Source organism: Myotis myotis, unplaced genomic scaffold, assembly GCF_014108235.1.
Source record: "Myotis myotis isolate mMyoMyo1 unplaced genomic scaffold, mMyoMyo1.p scaffold_m19_p_2, whole genome shotgun sequence".
NCBI lineage: Eukaryota > Metazoa > Chordata > Mammalia > Chiroptera > Vespertilionidae > Myotis > Myotis myotis.
Window position 1 is genome coordinate 84,785,717 of NW_023416324.1, and position 27,979 is coordinate 84,813,695.

General features: G+C 41.5%; 1 protein-coding gene and 1 pseudogene across 1 annotated transcript in view; both read left to right on the top strand.

The window, feature by feature from the left end:
• The window catches only part of NEDD9 (neural precursor cell expressed, developmentally down-regulated 9), a 182,335-nt gene that overhangs the window by 54,512 nt on the left and 99,844 nt on the right, over positions 1–27,979 (top strand). The window contains exon 2 of the mRNA XM_036347075.1: positions 9,075–9,256. Coding sequence (XP_036202968.1) covers positions 9,245–9,256 — 12 coding nt within the window. The 5' untranslated portion in view covers positions 9,075–9,244. The remainder of the gene's footprint in view (positions 1–9,074; positions 9,257–27,979) is intronic.
• LOC118677512 lies at positions 26,004–27,804 on the top strand (annotated as a pseudogene).

A 27,979-nucleotide genomic window follows, 5' to 3' on the forward strand; every position in this document is an offset into this window, starting at 1 on the left:
AAGGAATTCCAAGACAGCAAACTCTAAGGGTTAATTCTAATTATGTAATATGAATGAGTCACCAATGTCATCAGAGATTACAGACAGCTAAGCAGTCGCCCTCCTTCTCCCTACATTTTCACAGCACGTACACTCTCAGGGCCTTCATTCATCCTAAACTTTTTTTTCATTCTCCCTTCCTTCCTTATTTCTCATTTTTTTCTTTTATTTTTTCTTTTCCATTCTGCACTATATTAGTGTTCTCCATAGAAATAGAAGCAATGGCAAATATATGGTTTATTATTAGGACGTGTTGGCTTCTGTGGTTATAGAGGTGGCACATCCTAAGATCTATAGAGTGAGCTAGTAAGCTGGAGATCCAGAGAGCCAATGATCTAGTTCCAGATCAAGACGGAAGGTCTGAAAACCAGGAGAGCCTATCGAGTCATCTGAAACAGTTCTGAAAGCTGGCAGGCCCACAGAGAGCCAATGTCCCACATGAGTCTAAAAGCAGGAAAAGCCAATGTCTTTGGACATTCGGGCAGGAGGAATTTTCTCTTACACTTTTTTGTTTTATTCAGTACTTTGATTGATTGGATAGGGCCCACCAACATTAGGGAGGGACAATCTGCTTTATTCTGCTTATTCAAATGTTAATCTCATCCAAAAATATTCATACAGCAACAACTAGAATAGTGTCTGGCCAAATATGTGGGCACCCCTGGCCCAGTCAATTTGACACATAAAATTACTCATTGAAGTTGCCTTTCTCTTCTCTGTGCACTGGCCAGCCACTATTGGGTGGGCCTAAGACCATGATAGCTCACGTTATCACTCCTGCTTCCTATTTCTTTTTATTTCTTTACAATTAACTTTTTGGGCAGAGAAGTCTGCACTCACTGTCTGAAATTTTTCATTGACTGTTCAAAGCAGTGGCATTGGTATCTATCACCATCATTCCATTAGAATTTATTTCCTTAAGAACACTCATAATCTAATTGTCAAATTCTTTCCTCTTGTATTCTCTGTAACACCACAGCATCCTGAATTTGCTCTCTAGGGGTGGTATTCCCAGGGGCCAGCTATCGTCCTTTCTTACTTTATAAGCTCTGTCCATCCAATGTCATACATTCCCTTGCTCTAAGCTATAAGATCATGAATCTAAAATCTGTATATTCAACATCCACTTTTCTCTAAATCCCAGACTTGAATATATAAACTGTTTATGAATTTTCTTCCCAAATGACATTCCTCACATGAAACTGATGCCTAACATGTCACATTAAATTCATCATTTTCTCACAGACTTAATTCTTAATTTCCTCTCAGAATGATACTATCACGCACCCAATCTCCTAACCTTCTACCTGGGAGATAGTTATTACAAACTCTCCCTCTCCCTCACCTTCTAATTATGCTCTATCTATTCTACTTGCTAAATATCTACTTCCTCTCCTTTCCCTATCTCTTTCCAGGCATAATCTGGACCCTCCTCATTTTTCATCTGGATTCTCGCACTGGGTGGTAATGGATTTCTTTGCAACTCCACTCCAATAGCCTTCCCAATTCATAGATTCAGTGTGATTTTATGACAAGGAAATGTGAGCAAGTTTCTTTCCAGTTAAAACTTTTTAGTCTTCCCCACTGCCTTAAGAATAAAGAGTGAAAACAATCCAGTAGTCTAGGAGAGCGAGGCAGTGAGCTAAGAGTGGCAACTGAGATGCAGAGATGGGGGAGGAAGGAAGGGGGCTGGAGACCCTAAGGAACTAGAAATGACAAGATCCCATTACTGATTACATGTGGGAAGTGAGAATAAAGGAAGGGCTAAGGGACACCTCTCCGCTTCTGATTTGAATGAGTTAATCAAGGTCTCGTTCTCTGAGCTTGGGCACATAGACCTTCCTTTCCTCATGAACAACAATGGCAAGTTGGTTACCTGGGTGGGGCACATGTCTGGGAATGCAAGGCCTTAAGGAAACCTAAAGGTCTGGGCAGAGATGAGTCAGAAACTAGTAAAAGAGAAGAAATAAAAAGTAATACCAGATGGGTGAAGGAGGCAGATGAAAGTCACTGTAAAGAGTCAAGGTTCAAAAACTCTATAGGAGTGGAAGGTGTGGCAAACAATGTCCTCTCTTCTGCCAGGAGAGTCCTAAAAATTTACTGGCAAAGACCAGGAAACGAATCAGGGCTGTGCACTCAGCAAGACATTACTTAAGTACAAAAAGAGTTTAAAGGACTTATAACTATGACTTCCACCCTTGTTTATTTCATGATCATTGCCATGCCCTTTTTCTTGGTCAGGGTTTTGGCTGTGGTTTGGAATATCTTGCTGTTTGAAATAAAATTTAAAACATGACTTATTTTCTTGCTATGTCCCCAGGGTGCACATTTAGATGTGCGCATAGATGAAATAGTACACAGTCCCCATCTCACTCTTTACTGAGTCCTACCCATTTAAAACAAAGCAAAGGCTTGGTTTGTAGGTCTTTAAAACATACCTGAAAAGTCTAATTCACTTAAAAGCCAATCCCATTCAGGGGTCATTCTGAAAAAAAAAACCCAAGGTCATTTGAAAAGCTTGCATGCCAACAACATTTAAATTGGTTAAGTTGAGCCAAACTACCTAATTTGACTGTTTAGCCAAATTCAAGTGTGTCCAATGCATTAGGGTACTTAAATCCCCAACAAATTCTTCTTTGTCATGGCCTGATGAGATGGCTGGTATTTATTTATTGTTTTTATGCAAGTGGGAAAAACATACACCACAACTAAGAAGCTTTCATAGGTAGCCTGGTTAGAATCCTGAATGGGGCCCTAGAGAGGGCTGAAAAACCCAATATTTCTGCCAAAGAGCAGCAAAAAAAACCTGACTGCTCTGCAAGCAGGTGGCTGATGGACTGTTTTATGAAGGGTTTAATTAACTCTGTCTCTCTGTCTTAGTTACCTACCAAAATAAACTGTGCGAATCTCAAGGCGGCAGAAGGGCTCCATCATCGGCTGACGGGCAACACCTTAGCAAGGTTCCATGGCCTAGGGAAATGAAATTACTAAGGAAGACAAGTTAAGTCAGTGTTTAGTTTCAAGAGGCCTCTATTGCAGGTACTGACAGGCCAGGCAGGGAACAGCCAGGGCTCTGCCAGCTTCACTCGTCCCAGATTGAGAAGTGCCCTTAGACAGAACTGTGATGGAGACCCAGCTGGGTTCAACCCTGGACACTGCTCTTCCCTCTCTTGGTGTCCTCCTCTGGGGCAATGCTGCCTGGATAAGGGTCTTTCTCACACTTTCTTCCATAAATCTGACCCAGGTCAGGCTCCATTCCCTCGGGGCACTACCCAGGTGGTAAAAAAGTAACCAGATAGATGCATTCAATTGATAATGATTATGATTGATAAATGCTTGGCTTCCATGCCTTTTAATTAAAGAACATGTTTACCACCGCCTTCAAGGCAGAGCCCTGTCATTTCTCCCTGTGCCTAGGCCAGGAACACTGCTGCTCTAATCTGTTTCTGGATTCCACCCCACCCACCGTTTCCTTTAGAAAGTTCTTTTTTCTATCCCATTACCAAGGATTCTCACAGAGCACCAGGAAAAGAGTCTACTTCATTATACATCCTCATTCAATAGGTGTTTACTAAGCACCAACTGTGTACCAGATACTACTAAGCTAGGTCTGGGAAAACAAAGACGGAGAAGCCTGCTGATCACCCACAGGCCCTATTTGCATACAATGCTCGCTTGCACACGGTCTCAGAGCCCCAAGTGGGCAGTGAACATATTTATAGACCCCACATTCCAACATATGGTCCAAAAAGAGATTGCTTTTCTAATTTGGGAATGTTTTATATGAATGTCTTTAAAAGGTTTAAAATTAAATTGTGTTAGTAAGTCCTTTAACAAATTCCCTCTACTGAAAAGAAGTAAATTTGATTGCATCAGGCTTTTCTGAAGTAAAGCTGTGTTATATGTTCACCAAACCCATCTGTTTTAACTTGTAAAACCTCCTTATAATCATAGTCTTTGGCAGTAGGAGAGGATCTGAAATATCACCTAAGTCAGGAGATTTATGTTTTTTACTTTATTTTTTAAACAATGAAACACTTTTTTAAAGCCAGTTATTACCAAGAGTTTCAAAATATAAAACAGTTCAAACTGGAGCTGCTTTGATCAAAGGTAAAGAGCTCAGGGCCCTCTCTTCTAACCTTTCTCTCCCATCTCACCACCTCTGCTCCCACAGATGCTGGAACTTAACACCACAAAAATTATGACCCATCTACCCCTCCTGTCACCAGTGAGGAAACTGAAATCCAAGGGAACATGACCTCATATTAACTAATCACATCTGCAGCAACTCTGCTTCCCAATAAGGTCACATTCTGAGATACCGGGGGTTAGGACTTCAACATATGAATATGGGGGGACACAATTCAACTGCGTCCTGCCCTGTTTGGATGAAGGTCTTGACCAAGCCAAGGAAGCTCCTGACACCAGGTTCTTAAGGAAAAGATGGGAGCCTATTTGACCACTGCTGGAAAGAAGACAGGAGGGGGAGGGGGGGTGTAGAAAGATATCCTTGAGAAGATGTTGTAGCCAGGTAGAGGGATAAGCTTGAGCACTAAAGGAGACCCTTGCAGTATTGTCACAAGGAAGTGGGGAGAAGAAAGGGATAAGTTTGGATGCAAAATGAATCTGCAGATGGAGAGGGAGAGTTCCCTTCAGATGGTGCCTGCCTTCTCCATGGAGTGGGAGGAGAGATTGCCTATTGAGGCTGACAATGGAGTTTGGGATTGGGGCTCAGTAGAGGGGCAGGCGATGAAACCAGAGACTTAAGGAGAACAGAGGAAGTCTGAAATTGCCCCATGCATAACAGACAACAGCACCCTATGTCTAGAGTAGGTACCCAATGTGTCATTACAGAAGAGGACCTGTTGTCATTATAATAGAAAAATGGGAGAATGGGAGGGTGAGCTGACCAGGAGAACAAGGAATGGCTGCCCAACAGTAACAAGGGCCCAGATGGTGTTGGTGACCATAGTTTATAATGGCATCATCTGCAGGGTGTGTGGTTTTCCAGCAATGCTCAACAGCTTGGCAATTGAAGTAAAGAAAGTAAACAACTGAGTTCATCCAGGGCTGGGCTTTGCCCAGGAGGATGCACTAAAAGGAGAAAGTGGCAAGGAGGTTGAGGATATTTGTAAGAGGAAGAAAGCTCAGAGGCCCAAGTTGTTGGAGAAGGAAGTGTGAAGTGAGGAGGCTATGCCTATTTCTGCTGAAGAGGCTTGAGCATATCCTTTGTTTTCTGTTGGCCACAGTACATGGTTATTGCTGCCTCCTGTAGGAACAGATGTTACCAGATGTGATGTGCTAATGAGCTGCAAGCTGATGAGCTTCCCAGCTGATCTTCCTACTCTAAGGTGGTCCTGACTGGTCGCAGCTGGGTAATTCAGCGATTTGTGCCCAGTGCTGTCACAACGGTCAGAGCATGCACTGGGATATACATACCCCTGTGAAAGGATGTCAATACCAAATGCATATTTGGCATGTTGGTTCACCAGCTAGGTCAGTCTGCTAATATGAGTGTCATTTCCAAATGCTGTAAGGGCCAACCCTGTTTATTTGAATTTTATTACTGTGAATCTTCCAAGGCTACAGATTTTCTCTTAGCTACCATATTTCAAATAAAAATGTGGGTATTATTCTAAATATTGCAGTTATTGTTATGTACTTCTATTGATGCTATTAGCACTCAACTTGGAACTCCAAGTTATTAGAATCACTTTGGTATATTAACATGCAAATTACAGAAATATAAGAAAATTTTAGTAGTGTACTTAAAATATTCCTAGTACAGATTGGTTAAAACTAAAAAAAGAAAACTGAAAAACAAACAAACAAACAAACAAAAAACAAAACATTTTCAAGAGCAATGGGGACTCTCATACTCTGCTGGTGAGCATACAAATTAGTACAACCACTTTGGAAAAAAGTTTGACATTTTCCATTAAAGTTGAAGATATGCATATCTATTATCCACCACTTCCATTTATATGTATATGCACAACAAAAATAAAGATCTACTTAACAGTATTATTCATGATGGCCTAATATTGGAGACAACTCAAGTGGCCATGAGCATTAAAATGGATGAATATTCATACAATGGAATACTAAACAACTATAAAATTAAAGGCTAAACAATAGGCAACAAGATAGCTGGATTTCACAGACATAATGCTGAGAAGAAGCCAACATAAAAGAATGCTAGTACATACTGTATGACTCAGAATTTCAAAAGCAGTGGACAGGAATGCAAACTTAAGTGAGTAAAGTATAAAGGACACAGAGGGGATTTTCACAATAGGATTGTTACTTTTGAGCAGGCTCACCTCTAACATTTGTGGGGCTTAAATGGAGAACTTCATATCAAAAGCCTAAATATTTAAACTTGTAAATTAAACTTACTGGCTATTAAATGAAAGATATTCTACCTTCTTACCTCCACAAATATCTCAGCATGGCAATCTGGAAGGCAAGACAGACTTTAAATTCTTAGACCTTCTCACTGGAACATGTGACACAAGAAGAAGCAGCCCCCAGGCCCCAGGGGCCACCCACCTACTCCCCCCATAATCTCTCCATCCCATCAATTCATGTATGTACATTCCCTAGTCTCAAAGTCTAACCTACATCCAGAGCTCCTCAACCCTCAGGAAGGTAGACCTGAGGGAGAGGCCTGGAAGACCTGGAAGTGGGTATAGACTCATTTGGACAAGGAATCCAAATGTCCCTGTACTTGGTCCATGGTTAGAAAAGGTATCATGGATCCCAGATAGACATGGCCTCTTGGCCATTCGAACTCCTCTCTCCTTGGAAAGGGACACAGCTGGGGGAAGCTAGAAGTTCAAACACAGAAGGCCCATCCTGGCTGGCATGGCTCAGTGGTTGAGCATTGATCTATGAACCAGGAGGTCATGGTTCAATTCCTAGTCAGGGTATATGCCTGGATTGTGGGCTCAATCCCCAGTGTGGGGTCAATGTAGGGCGTGCAGGAGGCAGCCAATCAGTGATTTCTCATCATTGATATTTCTATCTCTCTCTCCCTTTCTCTCTGAAATCAATATAAAAAAATACAAAACCCAACACAAGGTCTCCCTGCATGGAGCTTAGGGAAGTACTGCATATAGAGAAAAGAGGGGGGTTGTATTGGGAAGGGCACCCAGAAAACTTCTGGGTCCTAGCAGCATTCAATGGCTTGACCTGGGTGGCAATTACATTCATAACAATTTATTAAGCTCTACATTTGGTTTATACAGTTTTCTGTAGGCATGTTATATTTCACAATAAAGTTTTATGAAATCTTGCTACATATAATATATATATATATATATATATATATATATATATATATATATATATATTATTCCTTGTGCTGTAATTTATGGGTTCCTCACAGACAAACCCGCTATGAATAGCTGCCTTTAAGCTCAGACATCTTGTTCAGTTAAAATGTCTCAAGGTGTGAGTCCCTTAGGGGGAAATGGACAGAATGTTGAAAACACAATAACTCTCACTGCTGATTCCCTGCCGTCTGGAGCCAACACTCTTGGGTGACCATGGCTGAGTTCAGGCAGAGCAAATGAGTCACGGCCCATGTCCTCTTGCCTGGCCATGGCAAGTGCCTCAGAGGAAAATTCCTTTCCCCCCTTAACCAGAGTTATAAATACTGTGTTTATCAAACCAAAATTACAGGAGGCTGCTCCATTCTAGTAGAAGTGAAAGGAGACCAACTCTAATTACCCTCCGTTTGGAAAACAGTTCTAGGAAGACTTTTTCCCCCATAAGGGCAGCTGAGTAGGTCCATTACACAGTTCGCTGGACTTCCACTATGTGCCAAAACAACCCTTATTTTTCTGTTCCACATCTTAAAACATCCATTTAGTTGGGGTATTTTCATTCTTGATAGGAAAAACATTTTCCTTTTACAAATGTTCAGCTTCCTGATCCTGAAAACGATTTCTGTGTGCCCCACATGGTTTAAGTATCAGTGTTTTTCTAAGAATATACATTTCAATGAAGGTCCATAAAGACCCAGACACACACACACCCCATCCCCAAACTGAACTTTATGGCTGTGAGATGATGAAAGGGGGGTGAAAACTAGCCAGTACTAACCAACCAAAGCCCAGGCAATTCCCCAAAAAATCATATTCTGGGCTTTGCTTCTAAGCTGTTTAAAAGCCACAGTGCCAAAACACCAGTTTTCCTCATTTTCAGGAAACAGGAAAAGCATAGGATTCCGGTAACCTTTGCAAGTTGCTGCTGAGAGGTAGAGTCAGACATGCTCAGAGGCTTCAGAATGATAAAAGTAGCAACATATTAGATTTGTTTAAAGGGAACCAGTGAGGCAGTGGGGTAGAGGAGGGGGAAAGGTTAAATCCAGAGATTCTCAACCTGTGGGTCGCGACCCCTTTGGCGGTCGAACGACCCTTTCACAGGGGTCACCTAAGACCATCCTGCATATCAGATATTTACATTACAATTCATAACAGTAGCAACATTACAGTTATGAAGTAGCAACGAAAATAATTTTATGGTTGGGTCACAACATGAGGAACTGTATTTAAAGGGCCAGAAGGTTGAGAACCACTGGTTAAATCAATGACAGGAATAAAGTTGCGGATTATGAAGGATCACTCACTCCTCCTATTCTGCCCCAAAAAGAAAAACACCTGGCAGACACCACTCAAGACTCCTCCTGAAGTTCACCTTTCCCTCTTTTGTGCCCTCACCAGACCCACTTCCTATTCCACAGAGTACCTGTGACATTTAATTGCATTGCGTTTTTTGGTTCTCCTTACTAAACTGTGGGTTCGTTGAGAACAGCTCCTTATTTTATCTGTCCTTGAAGTTCCAGCTAATGCGTAGTGAAAACTTCATAACTCCTTTTTTTGATGGCATGAATGAATGAGTGATGGATTCCTTTCATGAGATATGAAAGTGGCTTTTCCAACTGCTATAACACAATCCTTAAATGATGAAAAGTGTCTCAGCCTTTCCTAGAGTTTACCCATTTCCATGATTCTAACTTTTTTTTTCAGGTTCAGGGAGCTGTGAATTCTGTAATGGTATGCCCGGCGTGAGGACATCGTGTATTCTTTAGAGTTATGAAAAGGAAGAAACTGGTCAGCAGATAAAGCACTGGAATTGTCCTTTTCAAGATCCGGAGCTCCAACATTCCTTGGCTTAAAAGAGAGAATCACCTGGGACAATGTGGGCAAGGGTGAGTACTGATGACAAAAACATACTTTTGGTGTGTTCGCCTTTTGTCCAGTTCAACTCAGACTAATTCCATTGAACAATAATACCAATGGTGTTTCGTTCTCACCCAGGATTACAACTCAATATTTGAAACTAAAAGGTTGATCTTAGGCCACCAGATTTTCCTGTTAGGTGAATCTTTTTATATGGATACACCGTGCCCACGGCAGCCCCTTCCACTCAGAAATCTCTGGGGAGGCAGTCTTCTGGGCACAGCTGGAGCGTTCTGCTCAGTATGATTAGTGCCCAAGCAGGGCTGGAAGCTGACTCGCTGACCTTTTCAGAGGCTGATCATTTTGGTTATGGATTATCCAGTTCTCTGGTGCCTCCTTTTCCTGTCTGCCAATCACCTTTAAACCATTCCCCTTCCATTCAGCCATTCCAAAAATAAAAATAAAAAAAATCAGCGTGGCTTATGTGGTGGTTAGGGTTAAAATGGCCAATTCTCCTATCTAACTAAGGCTCCCTAAAGGTTTTGTGGAAATAAAGTAGAAGAAGTGATATGCAATTGCACCTATTAATTGACATCTAAGGGAGGCAGGCAGCCTGGCATGGCACAGCAGCATTGGGGCCAGGCAGACCTGGATTGATGCCTTCACGCTTACATCTATCAGTACAGTAACCATGAGCCAGTTACTTGGCCCTTTTGAATCTCTGTTTCTAAATTTATAAAATGGTGATAGGAGGATTATATTGAGGATGAAATGAGAAAATGTACACAAAGTAACATGTGCTCAAAAGAAAAATAATTCCTTTATGTGCTCAGATCATTCATTTTTGTCTGTATCCATCAACACAAATAAGTAAGTACTGGGCAGGCACATCATTCCAGAAAGGGCCCGATTTCACTTGCAGGGGGAACAGCTGTACGTTAAGTAAAATGTCAGATGTTTTCTTTAAACATTTTGATAAGTATTTAAAGAATTTCTATGGAAATCTTTAAAAAACGATTAGATTATCATATTACCATGATGTTCTAAAGTAAAGTAATGACCTCTTTAAAAATCCCCCCTAGTCCTGCCCTGGCCAGTGTGGCTCAGTTGGTTGGGTGTCATCCTATGCACCAAAAGGTTCCTGGTCAGGGCACATGCCCAGGTTGCAGACTGGATCCTTAGTGCCAGGCATGCAGGAAGCAGCCACTTAATGTCCCACTCTCACATTGATGTTTCTCACTCTCCCTCTCCCCTTCTCTCTCTGTGAAAATCGGTTTTAAAAAACAAAAACCTAGTCCTGGAATTCTATAACAAAAATCTGTCACAGAATCAGACACTTCCGTGGCTTTAACCAAACCAAATTACAAATCTGAACTGGAACAAATTGCATTTATTTGTGATTCCTTAAATCATTTGGCATGAATATTAATTTCTTAATGAAGAGTTAAATGAAAATCATCTCTTCTCATTGTTTAATACCTACTCAACCAGTTTTATTAAATGAAGACAAAAACAGCAGAAGGGAAGGTGAGGGGAGAGAAAGAGAGAGAAAGAAGCATAGTATGCTGTAAAGTAAGCCAGTATTTCATCCCATATGAGTCCCTGCAATGAACATTAGCAATGTTCATTGTGAGAGTGGGACATCGATTGGTATTATAACAAATATATGTTGACCAGAGGCCTGGTGCACGAAATTCGTGCATGGGGGGGGGGGGCAGGTCCCCTCAGCCCAGCCTACATCCTCTCCAATCCAGGACCTCTCGGGGGATGCCCCTGAGGATCGGGCCAAAGCCTGCAGTTGGACATCCCTCTCACAATCTGGGACTGCTGGCTCCTAACTGCTCACCTGCATGCCTGCCTGCCTGGTCACCCCTAACCACCTCTGCCTGCTGGCCTGGTCACCCCCAACTGCGCCCCCTGCCAGCATGGTTGCCCCAAAATGCCCCCCTGCTGGCCTGGTCGCCCCTCACTGGCCCCCCTGCTGGCCTGGTCACCCCACACAGCCTACTATTCAGTCGTTTGGTCACCCCTCACTGCCCCCCACTGGCCGGCCTGGTCGCCCCATTCAGCCTGATATTCAGTTGTTTGGTCATCCCTCACTAACCCCCCTGCCAGCCTGGTCGCCTCACACAGCCTGCTGTTCAGTCATTTGGTCATCCCTCACTGCCCCCACCCCAGAGTTCTGTAGCACAGAAAGAGTATTCTATGCAGCTAAAAGAAATTATTAAAGGAAGAAAGTGGCAGAAAGTGTGAGGAAAGGCCTGATGAGAGAATGGGCCTGTGGGAATCTGGCTCTGGCTAGACTTGGTTGCTCCCCTGAGCTCCCTGGTGTTGGGATTTTCTGGTTCTAGCAACAACAATGAGTATACCATGAGGGCATGGCCAGCAAAATCCTTTAAGAAACCCTTTACACACACACACACACACACACACACACACACACACACACACACACTCAGCAAATAACAGCCAGGCCTGAGGTAACTGCAAATACCAATGAGAAAGTGGAGAGCCCATGCTCATGCCAGCAGGGCCATGAGAGAGCTGCAGGGAGGCCAGCATGGGCAGCCTTCTTCTGCCTTCCTGCAGGAATCAGCAGTGTGGGAGCAGCGAGTTCCAGTTCCCCAGTCTAACTGTGCTCCACCTTTTCAGTGAGTTCACCTAGGTAGCTTGATGAGGGCCATGGTGGGGGTATTTACACCACAGAAATTAGCAAAGACTATACATCAGGGCAGTTTGGTTTGGTTTCATTTTCAGAAAGCTGGTAGTCAAACATTTTCCAATGCACTACTGGGGATGTAAAGGAGCTGGCTCAGAAAAATGGAAAAACTGTAAAACTTATTTTTGCATTCCTTACTCTTCCCCTTTATACTAAGGCGGGAAGCTGGCAGTTGGACATGGTCTGTTATGGTTAATCTAAAGAAAGGAAAAAAAAAAAAAAAAGCCAGACTGAACTGTTGCCTCACAGAGGCCAAAAAGCATTGACTGTCAGAACTTGAAAATTTTGTTATTTTTTCCCCCATTAAATTCAAGTTCAACTCAGGTCCAAAAGAGCCATCAGACTATGTATTTACATATGCCATCTGTTTGTAATAAATGTCCTGAAAAGGAAGATGCAGTAAAGTGGAGTAAGTCATATGCTCTTTTTCTCACCTTTTAAAAAATATTATTATTCTGACATATTTTACAGAATATGAAGACTATCTACTGAGAATTAATACCTTACCTCCTTATACCTAAACTACAGGCCTGATGCACAAAATTTGTGCAAGAGTAGGCCTTCCTTCCCCCAGCTGCAGGCACCGGCTTCCCTCTGGCACTCAGGAATAGGGCTTCCCTCACACCCCAGATTTGTCTGAAAAGTCATCTGGAAGGACATCTGGTCTAATTATCATATTATGCTTTTATTATTATAGATGGCAATTTCATCTGTTCCTCTTTCTAGATTGTTCTGTGAGAGTAAAGATGAAAAAATAGGGACTGAAATGAAGAAGAGTTCTAATCTACCTTTATTAGTCTGCTCCATCTGCCATAACAGAGTGCCATAGACTACATGACCAAAACAACAGAAATTAATTTTCTCACAGTTTTGGAGGCTGACAGTTCAAGACCAAGGTGTCAGTAGGTTTCGTTTCTTCTAAGGCCTCTCTCCTTGCCTTGTAGATGGTCATCTTCTCACTGTGTCTTCGCATGGCCTTTCCTCTGTGTGTGTCTGTTCTAATCTCCTTTCTTATTATAAGGATACCAGTCATACTGAATTAGGGTTCACTCTAATAGTCTTATTTAACCATAATCACCTCTTTAAAGGCCTTATCTCCAAGTACAGTCACATTCTGAGATACTAGGAGTTAGGATGTCAACATCTGAACGGGAAGAGGGGTGCATGGGGACACAATTCAGCCCATAATAGTGCATAAGCATAAGCACAATGTATCCACAAGAAAAATTTGACCTAACAACATCACTGGTTGAGCTCCCAGAGAAGTAAATTCAGGAGGGGTGGAGATTTGGATGCAGGAGGTTTGTGGGGAGCACTCTTGGGACCATTCACAGGCAGCCAGGACACAGGATTAGGCAGAAGGAGAGGTGGGCTGTAGCGCTGTTATAATAAAGGCCCTGACTAGCTGCGTAGGCTCACTGAGGCTGGGGTGGTCCGTCAGAGTTCTCTGGAATTGAAGCAAAGGCCTGGGCCTTTATACCCCTGCCTGAACCAGACGTAGGATGTGGGCTGTCCCAGGGAGGAGGCATGACGTGCATTAAAAGGCTCTCTTCAGCTGAAGACCAGCTCAGGAGGAGACTCAGTTGAGAGCTGCCAGTCACCAAGTTTTCAGGAGGTGACAAATGATTGAGACAAAGCAGTGTCTCTGCTCAGTACACTGCAGTGTCCATAGCAGAATTTCTCCAAGTGAATGGGAGAACTTACTATTAGCTTCTTAAGAAATTTCTCACAATGTATCTTAATAGGTCAAAGGGTGACCTATTATAAACCCTCAAACATTTGGTCCAATGCTAGACAAATAGAAATACCCAGCAGGATGGTCAGTGAGTGTGACTTGGTGGGAAAAGTATGTTCTTTGGAGCCAAAGGAGATCTAGGTTCAAATCTCTGCCCCACCATTTACTGATATTTTGTGCCATCTCTGAACCTACAATTTCTCCTCTTAAAAATGAGGATAATAATACCAATTTTGTTGCACTATAGCAAGATTCAAATAAAAATATATACTTAGAGTGTCTGGTACAATGCTTGACACACCAAAAAAGGCATCTGAAAATATTTAGTTCCCTTCGCTTTCTTTTAGCAAATAGTTCATTGGTGATCATCAATCACAACCCAGAAATAGAGGTTTGATCTCCTGACTTGAAAAATGTTTTTCAAATTCTGGTGCGATCAGAATCACCTATAAAGAATATTAAAATATTGCTTCCTGAACATGCCCCCCACTCCTCCAGTGAATCTAATTCAGAGGATCTAGGGTGAAAACCAAGAGTGCACAATTTTAGCAAACTCCATGGGGGTTTCTGATCCCCAGAAAATGTCAAGGCTCCAGCTCAAGGCTGTGGATATCATCTCAGTAGGAATGGGAGTCGGGTGCTTAGAAGATGCCAGAGGTCACTTCCACTCCCCCACATTGTCATTTGTTCTGTTGGTGTGGATGTGCCCATCACATCACAGAAACCTCTCCCCCTTGTATAACTTATGTCCAAAGAATCAAGCCATTTCTCTTTTTTAAGAGGTAGTTTTATTGAGGTATAAATTATAACTACAAGGCAATTTAGGGCAGACAAGAATTTTATTGGGGGTGGATCCCCGGAGCTTGTCTGGGAAATGGAAAGCACATTCAGAGATGGAGTGTCCTGCAGGTGTGAGACTCACCGGGCCTGCAAACAGGCTCATCTGGACGGAGACTTAACTTTCTCATTTAAATCAAGTAAGACTGAGCTCCCTGGATGGGACTGCTGAAGGCTTCCTGCATTTGATTATGGGTCACAAAGCCCAGCTGCATTGTAGAAATTATACTGTCAAAAAGACACTGACCAAGGTCCGGAAAGTAAACAGGAGCTGGAACACAGAAAGTGACCCCTGAGCATAGATGGGCTTTCACTTCCCCACCAGACATTTTCCTGATTTAACACGGGCCATGTGGTTTCCCAGTGTCTTCTGTGGCTTTCTGCTCCCACAGAGAGGCCTCATTTATTCTAAAATATGAAACTTTGGGGGTTTCTTGAAAATGGTACTTTCACTCGGTAAAAATATGTCAAGATGAAAATGTTATCTGTGGGAATCCATTCGGAAAAAGGATTAATCTAAGAACATGAAAGGAACAGTCTATTTTCCCCAAATGATCAATATCCACCAGACCTAATCACTTTCCATATGAGCCCCCCAAAAAAAATTCTTGAAGCAGCACAACAAAAATATTATAAGACAATCACTGAGAAGACTCAGGTGGCTCTGTACTCATCATCTCTCAGATGAGCATTACAGTGCAGGAATTGGTGAGCTTTTTCATTCTTAGACTCATTCTGAGTTCTCTTATTGATGAAGGAGGTTTCTGGCATCATTTTCTCACAACCTGCCTTCATTCTAATTTTTAAAAATATTTCTCCACATTTGACCAGGGCCTTATAACACACACAGAGTCACTGTCACACTAGAAGGAACCGTCCTTTAAGTGCTACCTGGAGTCCCCACTCAGTCTTTACACTGGCTCATTTAGAGAAGCATCTTTGAGTAAGACATCCAATTAAACAATAGGTTTACGTCTAGTGCTTCCTTCCTGTGCTCAGATCTCTTTCCACCTCTGTCCTGAAAGCTGCCATTCCTTAGATACACAGAATTTTATAGCTGGAAGAATGCATGAGTTAGAGTAGGACTGCAGTAAGCTGCAGTAAGAAGTCAACTCTATAATCTCAGAGGCTTAGCACAGCACAGCTTAGTTCTCACTCCTTTGACAGTCAATGTGCAGCTCTCCTCGGGGATCTGGTTTTCTGCCATCATGTGGCCCCATCATCTCAGCAGCCTTCACTTTCATCTGTGTAGATAGGGAGGTAGAGGGTATGAGACATTATAGGGAGCAGGACAGAAAAGTGGAGTAACTAACTTCCACCAGCATTCTATTGGCCCAAACAAGGCCGAGAAATGTAGAGAAGCACAAAGATGCTAGTGGTGTTTGCCTAAGAGAGTCCTTAGGTGCCCTTTGCTTTCAATCCCTTCAAGTTTTATTTGTTTTAATTGAAGCAATCAAGACCCAGAGAACGTAAGTTACACACAGTTAATCAGTGACAGTTCAGTTCAGTGCTAGCCAAGAGTCCTCTCATCCATTCCTATTAATTCCAGAAATCTCAAGATACAATTGGAGCATTGTTTCTAGAACTTTCTAATCAGGATTCCAGGGTGAGGAGGACTGTGACCACCCTGCTCTGATTCCCATGGTTCCGGTGCTGTGCGCTCAGTCTGAGAACTGGACAGATGAATGTTTTAAGGAGCAAGTGCCAGTAGCAAACCCTAATTACGGGAAAGGCTTCTTGGCTCCTAAGGGATATAAAATTACTTCTCGGAAAGTCAAGAAAAATAGAAACAGAATACCCTGTAATGCTTTATTCAGAGGCCAAAAGTCACCTTTAAGGTTGCATTTTGTGCTTGATTCTGTCAAGATAGCTGAGAGGGAGGAGACAGAATTTTATAGGGAGAGCAATTCTGAATGTCAGCCTGGTTTGCAGCTATTACATTGAAAGATTGTCCTCTTCATAGTTGAGATCAAATGTGAGAAGAAACAGACTCACAAACAATACCTAATAAAGAAAGAGGAACGGGGTGCAGCAAGGATGGTCTCCTTGGAGAGTCAGACAGCTGTCTGAAGAGCCGTGCTTCACTGGTGGAAAGCACTTCTGTGTGGAAATGTGGATAAACCTTCTCCTCACCTGTGACCATCTATATCAGTGATGGCGAACCTATGACATGTGTGTCAGAGGTGACACGCGAACTCATTTTTTTGGTTGATTTTCCTTTGTTAAATGGCATTTAAATATATAAAATAAATATCAAAAATATGTCTTTGTTTTACTATGGTTGCAAATATCAAAAAATTTCTATATGTGACACGGCACCAGAGTTAAGTTAGGGTTTTTCAAAATGCTGACACGCCGAGCTCAAAAGGTTCGCCATCACTGATCTATATCAATGTCTAGTGAACACTTACTTATGTACCTATTTTTTTTTAAGTCTGAATTTATCATTACAAAGGTTATATATCTGGATTTTTTGCCTGGACTTTAAAATTTCAACCTGGAGATCTGACATTGAGTAAAGGCTGCATAGTAATCTCTTCGTTTTTTGTTGTTGTTGTTATTGTTGATGTTGTTTTTTTCTTTTATGTTTTCATTTTATTTTACTTTTCTTTTTATTTCAAGAAAAATATTTTAAATATAATAATGTTACAATAAACATTGATATTGCAAGAAAAAAATATCCTATGTAATAAAAGGCTAATATGCAAATTGACCAAATGGCAGAACGACTGGTCGCTATGATGCACACTGACTACCAGAGGGCAGACGCTCAACACAGGAGCTTCCCCGTGGTGGCCAATGCGCACCCACAGGGAGAGCACCACTCAGCCAGAAGCCGGGCTCATGGCTGGCTGGCAAGTGCAGTGGCAGTGGCAGGAGCCTCTCCGCAGCATCACTAAGCCATCAGTCAGACATCTCCCGAGGGCTCCCAGACTACGAGAGGGCATGGGCCGGGCTGAGGGACCACCCCCACCCCCAGTGCACAATTTTTGTGCACTGGGCCTCTAGTTTTAAATATAATAATGTTACCTGCAATAGATATTAATATTTCAAGAAAAATGATTTAAATATAATACTACATGCAATAAACATTAATATTTCAAGAAAAAAATATTTTAAATATAATAATAATACCAAAACTAATACAGTGTAATATCACAAAAGTTGTAGGAAATATTAAAAATCTGCAATTAACAGGATTACTTCTATTATATTCTAAAATATTTTTTTCCTCTGGCTCTATTTTTGTTTATTAGTTTATGTTGTTAATTATATTCCACAAATGAATGAGATCACGTGATATTTATCTTTCTCCAACTGGCTTATTTTGCTTAGCATAATGCTGTCCAGGTTCATCCATGCTGTTGCAAATGGTAAGAGGTCCTTTTTTTTTACAGTAGTGTAGTATTCCATTGTATAGATGTACCACCATTTTTTAACCCACTCATGTACTGATGGGCACTTAGGTTTTTTCCAAATCTTAGCTATTGTAAATTGTGCTGCTATGAACATAGGGGTGCATATATCCTTTCAGATTGGTGTTCCTGATTTCTTGGGATATTCCTAGAAGTGGGATCACTGGGTAAAATGGGAGTTTCATTTTTAATTTTTTGAGGAAACTCCATACTGTTTTCCACAGTGGCTGCACCAATCTGCATTCCCACCAGCAGTGTACTAGGGTTCCTTTTTCTCCACATCCTTGCCAGCACCTGTCACTTGTTGATTTGCTGATGATAGCCATTTTGACAGGTATGAGTGGTATATCATTGTTGTTTTGATTTGCATCTCTTGGATGACTAGTGACTCTGAGCATGTTTTCATATGTCCCTCGGCCTTCTGTATGTCCACTTTAGAAAAGTGTCTATTTAGGGCCTTTGCCCATTTTTGATTGGATTGTTTACCTTCACTTTGTTAAGTTGTAGGAGTTCCCTGTAAATTTTGGAGATTTTAACCCTTATCTGAAATAGCATTGGCAAATATGTTCTCCCATGCAGTGGGCTTTCTTGTTTTGTTGATGGTTTCTTTTGCTGTGCAGAAGCTTTTTATTTTGATGTAGTCCCATTTGTTTATTTTCTCCTTAGTTTCCATTGCCTTAGGAGCTGTATTGGTAAAGATACTGCTACAACATATGTCTGATATTTTGCTACCTATGGATTCTTCTAAGATTTTTATAATTTCCTTTCTTATGTTTAAGTCTTTTATCCATTTTTAGTTTATTTTTGTGTATGGTGTAAGTTGGTGGGCTAGTTTCATTTTTTTTGCATGTATCTGTCCAATTTTCCCAACTTATTGAAGGTAGTCTCTTAGTTTGAAGGGTCTTAGGCAAACTACTTAACATTCTGAGGTCTCCCTACTCTACCATAACAGCTAGCCAGGAAAAATAAATAAAAATTGTATCTCCCTCCGAAACCGGTTTGGCTCAGTGGATAGAGCGTCGGCCTGCGGACTGAGGGGTCCCAGGTTCGATTCCGGTGAAGGGCATGTGCCTGGGTTGTGGGCACATCCCCAGTGGGAGATGTGCAGGAGGCGGCTGATCGATGTTTCTCTCGCATCGATGTTTCTAACTCTCTGTCTCTCTCCCTTCCTCTCTGTGAGAAATCAATAAAATATATTTTAAAAAAATAAAAAATAAATAAAAAAATAAAAAATAAAAAAAAATTGTATCTCCCACTTGGCTGAAAATTAAGGGGCTGGTTTAATCTAAACATTTCTTATTACATAAAATCAAGTAACAATGATAATAGATTTACAACTGTGCCAGATTACATTACCTTATTTAGCTTCCTTTTCCAAAATACAAACATCTATATAATAAAAACCTAAGCGACCGTTATGGTGGAACTACCAAAACAACTGGTCGCTATGATGCACACTGACCACCAGGAAACAGACGCTCAATGCAGGGGCTGCCCCCACAAGGGGAGTGCTGCTCAACTAGAAGCCGGGCTCATGGCTGGCTAGAGCAGTTGCAGTGGCAGGAGCCTCTCCCACCTCTGTGGCAGTACTACGGAGCAGCAAGCCAAGCGGTAAGGAGCAGCGAGCCCACCTGTAAGGAGCCAGGGGTCCGGGACATCCCCTGAGGGATTCCGGATTGTGCGAGAGCGAAGGCCAGGCTGAGGGATCCCCCGACCCAGTGCATGAATTTTGTGCACCGGGCCTCTAGTATTTCATATATTTACAGGTCATATATTAAAAATAGTAAAAGTTTTAATTATATGTGCCTTCAGTTTTTAAAAAATATGTTTTTATTGATTTCAGAGAGAAGGGAGATAGAGAGAGTGAGAGAAATAGAAACATCAATGATGAGAGAGAATCGATCAACTGTCTCCTGCACACCCCCCTACTGTGAATCAAGCCTGAAACTGGTCAGTAGAACCGTAACCTCCTGGTTCATGGGTAAATGCTCAATCACTGAACCACACCAGCCAGGCCATGCCTTCATTTTTTATTCTTTCTTTCACATTCTCTCCTTTTCATGCTCACTGTTCCCCTCTTTAAAAGAAATTTTATCCTTAGAAGTTGGGGGAATATTGTGCCCATCTTATCAACAGTGATATTGCAGCCAGTGAAATTAATGGGTTTACTGAATCACAGGTTAGTTTATGGCACAGCGTGGGCTCAAATCAATGGTCAGAATGGGGAGCAGAAGGGATGGAGGTAACTTTCGTAATTAAACTAGTAAAATTGAACATAAAATACATGCAAACTAATAAAACAGAATGGATATACTTAGCCAATAGTAGAAGTAAGCCAAGAAATCATCCATCTATATGTAAAAGAGAAGTCTGTGGGAGCATCTAAATTACAGTCCCACTGATCTGGGGGTACAGTAATGAGAAAGATGTATATATGGTTGTAAGTTAGTGAGCAGAAAACTAAGTGTCTGCATCGTGCCTGTTTGGATAAAGACTATGTGAACAGAAGGCATTGGTTAGCTGCCGGGAGCCGGTCCATGCTTGCTGTTTCAAGGGACCTGGCATATATGGCATACTGTTCTTAATATGTTTGCTCACCTTCTTGGCACTATGTGTTTTAACCAAGGTCTCCTCTCTGAGAAAGGTTGTTTCCCCAGGTAGGGATTTTCCCCTGAAGTTAGGGAGGGAATAAAACCCCTCAACTAAGTGCCAGGCGGGTAATTAATCACTTTAACTACGAACAATCATGCTTAAGCTACATAATCTTTACTCCCTGGAATGGAGATAAGAAACGCCCTAACCTTTGTAATAGAGATTGATAGGATTGAATCAACTGGTATAAATACAGATGTAACAAGACAGCAAGACACAGAACTTAGAACACAGAACTTAGAAGACAGAACTTAGAAGACAGAACCAAGAAGACAGAACCTACACAGAACCTAGAGACAGAAGAACTTCGCTGGAGAGAACATGGCAAAAGATCCTGGACTGAACCTGACTACAGAAATTGGCAAGAGAATCTGACTAGAACCTGGTGACTGAACCTGGCTGGAGAACCTGGACAGAACCTGGCTGGAGAACCTAGCGAGGGAACATGGCTACAGAACCTGGCTGGAGAACTTGGAGAACCTAGCAAGAGAACATGGACACATAACCTGGCTGGAGATCCTAACCAGAACTTCGCTGGAGATCCAAACCAGAACTTCGCTGGAGATCCTGACCAGAACTTGGCTAGAGATCCTGGCTAGGCCGCTGATGAACTGAATGCTGCCTCCATGTCATTCCTTCTTCGCCGACTCCATCCACACCTTTGGGAACCCCTGGACCCACTGGGGTTGGACCCCAGCAGTTAGCCAAGGAAGCAGTAAAAAGAATCAGAGTCATAGAGGCCCTCTGAATGGCAGAGCCCATCAACCTAGAAGATTTAAGGAAGACAATCTTGGCAGTGTTCACCAAAGCATTATGATTCCCTTGGCAAGACTGTCCCTTTTGTGGATAAGAGTGCCTCAAGCCATTGACAGTAATATTCTAAGATCAAGTAAAAGCTTTTGTACTGATTCTGTAGATACCAAGCAACTTTGTGATAATTTGGCTCCTCATACAGAGAGTCTATTGACAGTCCTGCCTCAAAGCTTTCTGGTCTAGTTGCCAGTTGTATTATTATTTTAAATTACTATAATTATATTGATGTTGTAAGCAGGTTCCACCATAAGCATGCCAACAAAATCACTTTTATGGAACTAACAGACCATAGACCATGGTATATTCTTCAAGTTAAACATCACCTTATGGGGTACACCTGGGCAGGCAGCCCAGCAACAGTTCAGGCTTCACTCTATTCTTTTTGAACTGCAGCTGAACCAGCACATGTAATTTTGACTCAACCATATATAAAGTCAAGATCAAGATGTTCTAATAATATGACTGCCTTTAGTGATCTGACAAAACAATTGCCATATTGTAAGCAGAAGCAGTCTGCAGAATGAAGGGATGGAAAGAACCTAAACCATTTTAACAGGCCACATACTAATTTTCAATTGTATCTGGGACTCCACCATAGACAACTTTATCAAAGATACCAATGTAGTTGACAGGCTAATGTTTTCCAGGTTTTTTCACACCTTATCCAGTTGCAGTAATTGTTAGGTGATAAATACAGTGACAGCTCATTACAAAATTCAGTTTCCAGAGCTGAAAGGTGAAGTGGCACCTCTCACCTGCTGGGTGATAGGTTAGCATCTTACCCCTGTCCCTGCTCCACTCTCCACCCAACTCTGGAATATTGTGCACTTTTGAGGCATTAGATTTCACACAAAACTTGTGCTAGTGAAAATGAAGTCTGAGTTAGTATAGAACTTCAGGAATATATAAGACAGTACATAGAGGGCAGGGCTGAAGTAATGAAGAATATGGCATAAGAACTCGAGAGCATTATCCCCATTTATGTGTGTGTATGTGTCTGTGTCTGTGTGTCTGCTTCCCCTGTGTGTCTAGGGAGAAGGGTTTGTATACACTTGTACCCTCATGCCAGCTTGTCACACACATATAAATCCATATCCACAGATGTTACACATATTTAAAGTGTATGTTTTTATAATGTTGAGGTACATATACTCCTATAAAACCATCACCACAATCAAGATAATGAACATAATCATCACCCTCAAAAGTTTCCTTGTGCCCTTTACAATCTTATCTTCTGCCCCTTCCTATTCCTATTCCATTCCCAGGAAACCATTGATCTTCTTCATGTCATTATCTATTAATTCACAATTCCTAGACATTCATTTAAGTTAACCACACAGTACATACTTATTTTGTTTTTTGGATTCTTTTACTCAGCATAATTACTTTGGTTTTCATCTCTGTTGTGGCATATATCAATAGTTCATTTTGTTTTCATTGTTGCTAAGTAGAATTCATTATATAAATGGACCACAGTGTATTTATCTATTTTATTCACCTGTTGATAGGAACTTAGGTTATTCCCAGTTTGGGATGATTAGAAATAAAGCTTGATGAGCATTTGTATAAAAGTCTTTCTATGGATATGTGCTTTCTTTTCTCTTGAGTAAAAACTTAGGAATAGATGACTAGGTCATATGGTAGATATATACCTAACTTTCTAAGAAACTGAAAGAGTGTGTTCCAAAGTAATTGTACCATTTTATAGTCCCATCAGCAATATTTGAAAGCCCCAGTTCTTCCATATCCTTGCCAAGCTTGGTGTGATCAGATTTTTCTTTTTATTTTAGCCATTCTAATATGTGTGGAGTGTTATTTTATCATGGTTTTACTTTGCATTTCCCTAATGACTAATGATCTTGAGCATCTTTCCATTTGCTTACTTGTCATATGTCTGTTCATATAATTTGTCCATTTTGTAAATTGGGTTGTTTGTTTTCTTATTATTGAGTTTTGAGACTTAAAATCCATTATGGATGCAATTATTTTTTTAGATACATTCATGTGTTATAAATATTTTCTTCCTGTCTCTGGCTTGTCTTTTTATTCTATTAACAGTGTCTTTGGAAGAGCAAACATTTTTAACTTTGATGAAGTCCTGCTTATTAATTTGTTCTTTTATGGATTATGCTTTTGGTGTGATATCTAAGAAATCTTTGCCTGACACAAGGTCAAAACATTTCTCCTGTATTTTATTCCAGAAGGTTTATGGTTTCGGTTTTATGTTTATCTCTGATCCATTTTGGGTTAATACTTACATGATGGGAGGTATGGATTGAAGTTCATTATTTTAGATATGGATATCCACTTATACTAATACCATTTGTTGAAAGGCCCATGTTTCTCCACTAAATTTTCTTTGCACCATTGTCTATGATATGTGTGGAGATCTACTTCTGTTCTATTTATCTATTTGTCTATCTTTAAGCCAATACCACACTCTCATGACTAGTGTAGCTTTATAATGTGTTGAAGTCAGGTAACATTAGTCTTTCAACTTTGTTCTTCTTTTGTCAATATGTTTGCCCTTTTTTGCTTTTGTTTGTTTTGTTTTATCTTGCTATTATAGATCCTTTGTGCTTCTACATGAAATTTAGATTAGTTTGTAAATTTCTACCCAAAAAAAACCTACTGATATTTTGATTGGGATGATGCTGAATCTACAAATCAGTTCAGAGAAATTGACATCTTACCAATATATTGAATGTCCTGATTCATGAACACATTATATATCTCCACTTATTTAGGTCTTCTTTAATTTTCTCAGCAATGTGTTGCAGTTTTTAGTGTACGGGAAACTGTAAACATTTCTCATTCACAGACAAGAAGGGAGAATGAACAAGTTTTTCAAGACTGACAAACTATAGGCACCAGAGGCTCAAGCCCCTGTACTGTATTACAGCAATGCTACACAAGGACTATAAAGAGAGGATGATACCTACTTCCTAGAATTGTGAGCAGTAAATGAGAGAGCACAATTATGTAGTTTAATATAGCACAGGCTGTGGGTCATATTTCCTGTGTTCAATCCCAGCTCTACCACTTATAGCCAAGTGATCTTGGGAAATTCACAACCCCCCTAGAATTCAATTTTCTGATGAGCAATATGCAGAAAATACTAGCACCTCCTTCCTAAAGGTCCTCATGAGGATCAAATGAGCAGCCAGGCTAGTACCTGAGATGCTTCCCTATCACACCTGGGCACAAGTGGCAGAGCACTCTGAATGATGGCCACCCCACAGTAGCTGAGACCCTTGTCACGGGCACAGCAAGCCCACAGTGACCTTGCATGATGGGGGCACCTGGGGAATGAATGCCCTGACCTCATCTCCTCTGTCCTTCCAACTAGAAGCCAAAAGGCAAAGAAGCCCATCAATAGAGTCCCTATAGGTGAGACTCTGGGGCACAGAGCAGGGGAGAAGAGGTTAGATGGTTCTGGAAGAGCAATTAGAAGATATCCAGCCTGCCCCCTAAGGGGAGTCCAGCCACTCCTGAGACCATTCATTTCAACTTGGGACAACTCTGACTATTGGGAAGTTTCCAGTCAACCCAGGGATTCCATACAGAACAGACCTAATGCTTCATCCTCAGGACAACACTACAACTAGAAGACAACTGCCCACATATCTCACAGTCAAGTGCTGGAGATTTCAATTTAGTCATTGACCCCAGTGTCCAATGGAGATTGAAGGTTAGGGTCTCCTCATGTCTTTTCCTTAGCACAGTGATTCTTAAATAGGGGCAATTTTGCCCCCAGGAGATATTGGCTATGTCTGGAGACATTTTCATTGTCACAATATTGGGAAAGAGTCTGCATGCTCCTGGCATCTAGTGTATAGAAGCCAGGGATGCTGCTAAACACCCTACAGTGCACAACACAGCCCCACAACAGAGAACAGCATGGTCCCAAATGTCAATAGTGTCAAGGACAAGCAACTCAACAGGAGCTGAGTCTGTGTGAGGCTGCTGCTGTAAGACATTCCCCAGAAACCATGCCTTGAAGATCCCTCTGTGTACCTAGGCTGAAATATTTGTTTTCAGAGTGAGCTAATAAAAAACAGTACCAGGGCCCTTTGAGAGTGGGGAGGGGAGGAGTTACTGGGAGCAGAGATGCAAGGCTGAGGCAGATGAGCGAAGTGGGGCGAAGTGGGGCTCCTGGCTTATGTTTGGCATGGTCATTGTCCAATTTCCCCTTGCTCAGTGCCCCAACCTCTGAGCTAATGGTGGGGGAAGAAATGAGGCTGGACTCCGGTGGACCAGTGCCAGTCGTTCAGCAGCCCATAAGCTGTCATCACATCCCCACATCAGCTTTTTGCAGGCAAGCATGTAAACAAGAGGAGCCACAAGAAACATAAGAAAGAAATCAAAGTCATTTGGTCTGCTGTAAGGAACAGGCTGATGGAATATTCCAGAACAGTCCAAAAGACATGACCAACTCTGACAACAGGAAACCGTCTGATGTTCAGATACCAGGAGCCTGAGTTCTCCTTGTGTTTGTACCATTTCCCAGGGAACCAGCGCTGGCACCCACCTGGTGAGTGCTCCTGTTTGTCCAGTCACTCACATCAGGACTAAACAAGTTTTAAATGTCAACTATGACCATGAATCAAGAGCAGGTGGACTTAGCTTCTGCTAAAGAGCAGGTGGGAATATTTGATAAACATATGCCTCATATGGCAATTTCTTTTCTTTGGCATCTATAGATCAATAAGAAGTATCATATTTCAAGTGAATTTTCCCGATACCTGAAGTTGACCTATTTAAGAGTAACCTTAATGATGTCATTTTTGGAGGTGAAAAGCTTTCTAAAAGGTGTGTATTTCCTTTGCTTCAGTAAACAAAGTATATTAACAGTAATTCTACCTTAAGTGACTCAGGGAGGTGGACAGCCCATTCCTCGCACGTGGCATTCACCTCGTGGTGGTGGCTGTGTCCCTGCACATGACTCAGAGCGATTCAGACAAGTGGGATGATACAGCACTGTTCAAAACTTCGATAAAGCTGTGGCCTCATATGAGCATGCTCTAAAGCAGTGGTTCTCAACCTTCTGGCCCTTTAAATACAGTTCCTCATGTTGTGACCCAACCATAAAATTATTTTCGTTGCTACTTCATAACTGTAATGTTGCTACTGTTATGAATCATCATGTAAATATCTGATATGCAGGATGGTCTTAGGCGACTCCTGTGAAAGGGTCATTCAACCGCCAAAGGGGTCGCGACCCACAGGTTGAGAACTGCTGCTCTAAAGAATGGTGACATTTCTGAAGCTTCAGGTAAATCAAAAGGCACACCTAAAAGAAAACCTGCTAAAAATAAAAGCCAAAAAAAGAATAGCACAACTCCCTTGAAGCAGTGGAAAGTTGGTGACAAATGTTCTGCCATTTGTCAGGAGAAGACTGCATTTACCCAGCTATCATTGCTGCCTTTGATTTTAAGAGGGAGAACTGTAGGGTGGGCGGGGGGGGGAGGGGTAATGGGGGGATGAGGACACATTTGTAATACCTTAACCAATAAAGAAATTAAAGATTAAAAAAAAGAGAGAGAGAGAGAGAGAACTGTGATGTGGCTTTTACCGGCTGCGGAAATAGAGGAGCAAATCTGTCTGATCTACTTTCCACAAGGGCTGAAGTAGCTAATAACATAGAACAGGGTGCTCAGGAGAATGAAAATGAAAGTCAAATTTCAACAGATAAAATGATAACTCCTCCACGTATCCTGGAAACAAACCAAATAATAGCAAGTCAAAAGCTGCTCTGTGGAACTCTTCTCTCCCTCCAACCCTCTCCCCAGGCCAGGATCAGAACTGGCACCAGGAAAGCTATGTCTAAAATTCAATGGCCCACCACCACCACCACCCTTCCTATCATGCTGGCTGCCTTCATTTCCCTCTGAACCACCAATAATCCCACCACCACCTCCCATATGTCCAGATTCTCTTGATGATCCTGATGCTTTGGAAATTATGTTAATCTCTTGGTACATGAGTGGTTATCCTACTGGTTACTATATGAGTTTCAAACAAAATAAAAAAGAAGGAAGGTGCAGTTCTTTAATAGGTGCAGCTCTCTCCCAAGGAGAAGGGTATTTTGATGTGCCCTGGTTGATTTGAACAAAGTTTACATCATTTTCTTTATGAATACTTGGTTGAGTGGCACAAACATCTGCATTTGCTTTTGTTGCATGTGACTCATGCTTAATCAGCCAGGTATTTATAGGGAATAATTAGTCTGAATAACCGAACATGAAAATATGAATGGGTAAAACAAACTCAAGATCACATATAGTGCAGAAAAGTCAATCTGTCAATATCACTATCGAGCACATTTGTGTATTGTAACTTTCTTAGTATGTTAAGCTTTTCATATATTAATGCCTTTAAAAATAAATGATAAGTAAAAAAGTAACTCAGGACAATTACTATCTATAATAATAAAAACATAATATGCTAATTAGACCAGACAGCCGAACAACCTCTGGACGTCATTCCGGATGTCCTTCTGGGACAAAGCCACCACGGCAGAGGTGGTTAGGAGCAATCAGAGAGGCTGGCCTGGTGAGTGGTTAGGGGCAATCAG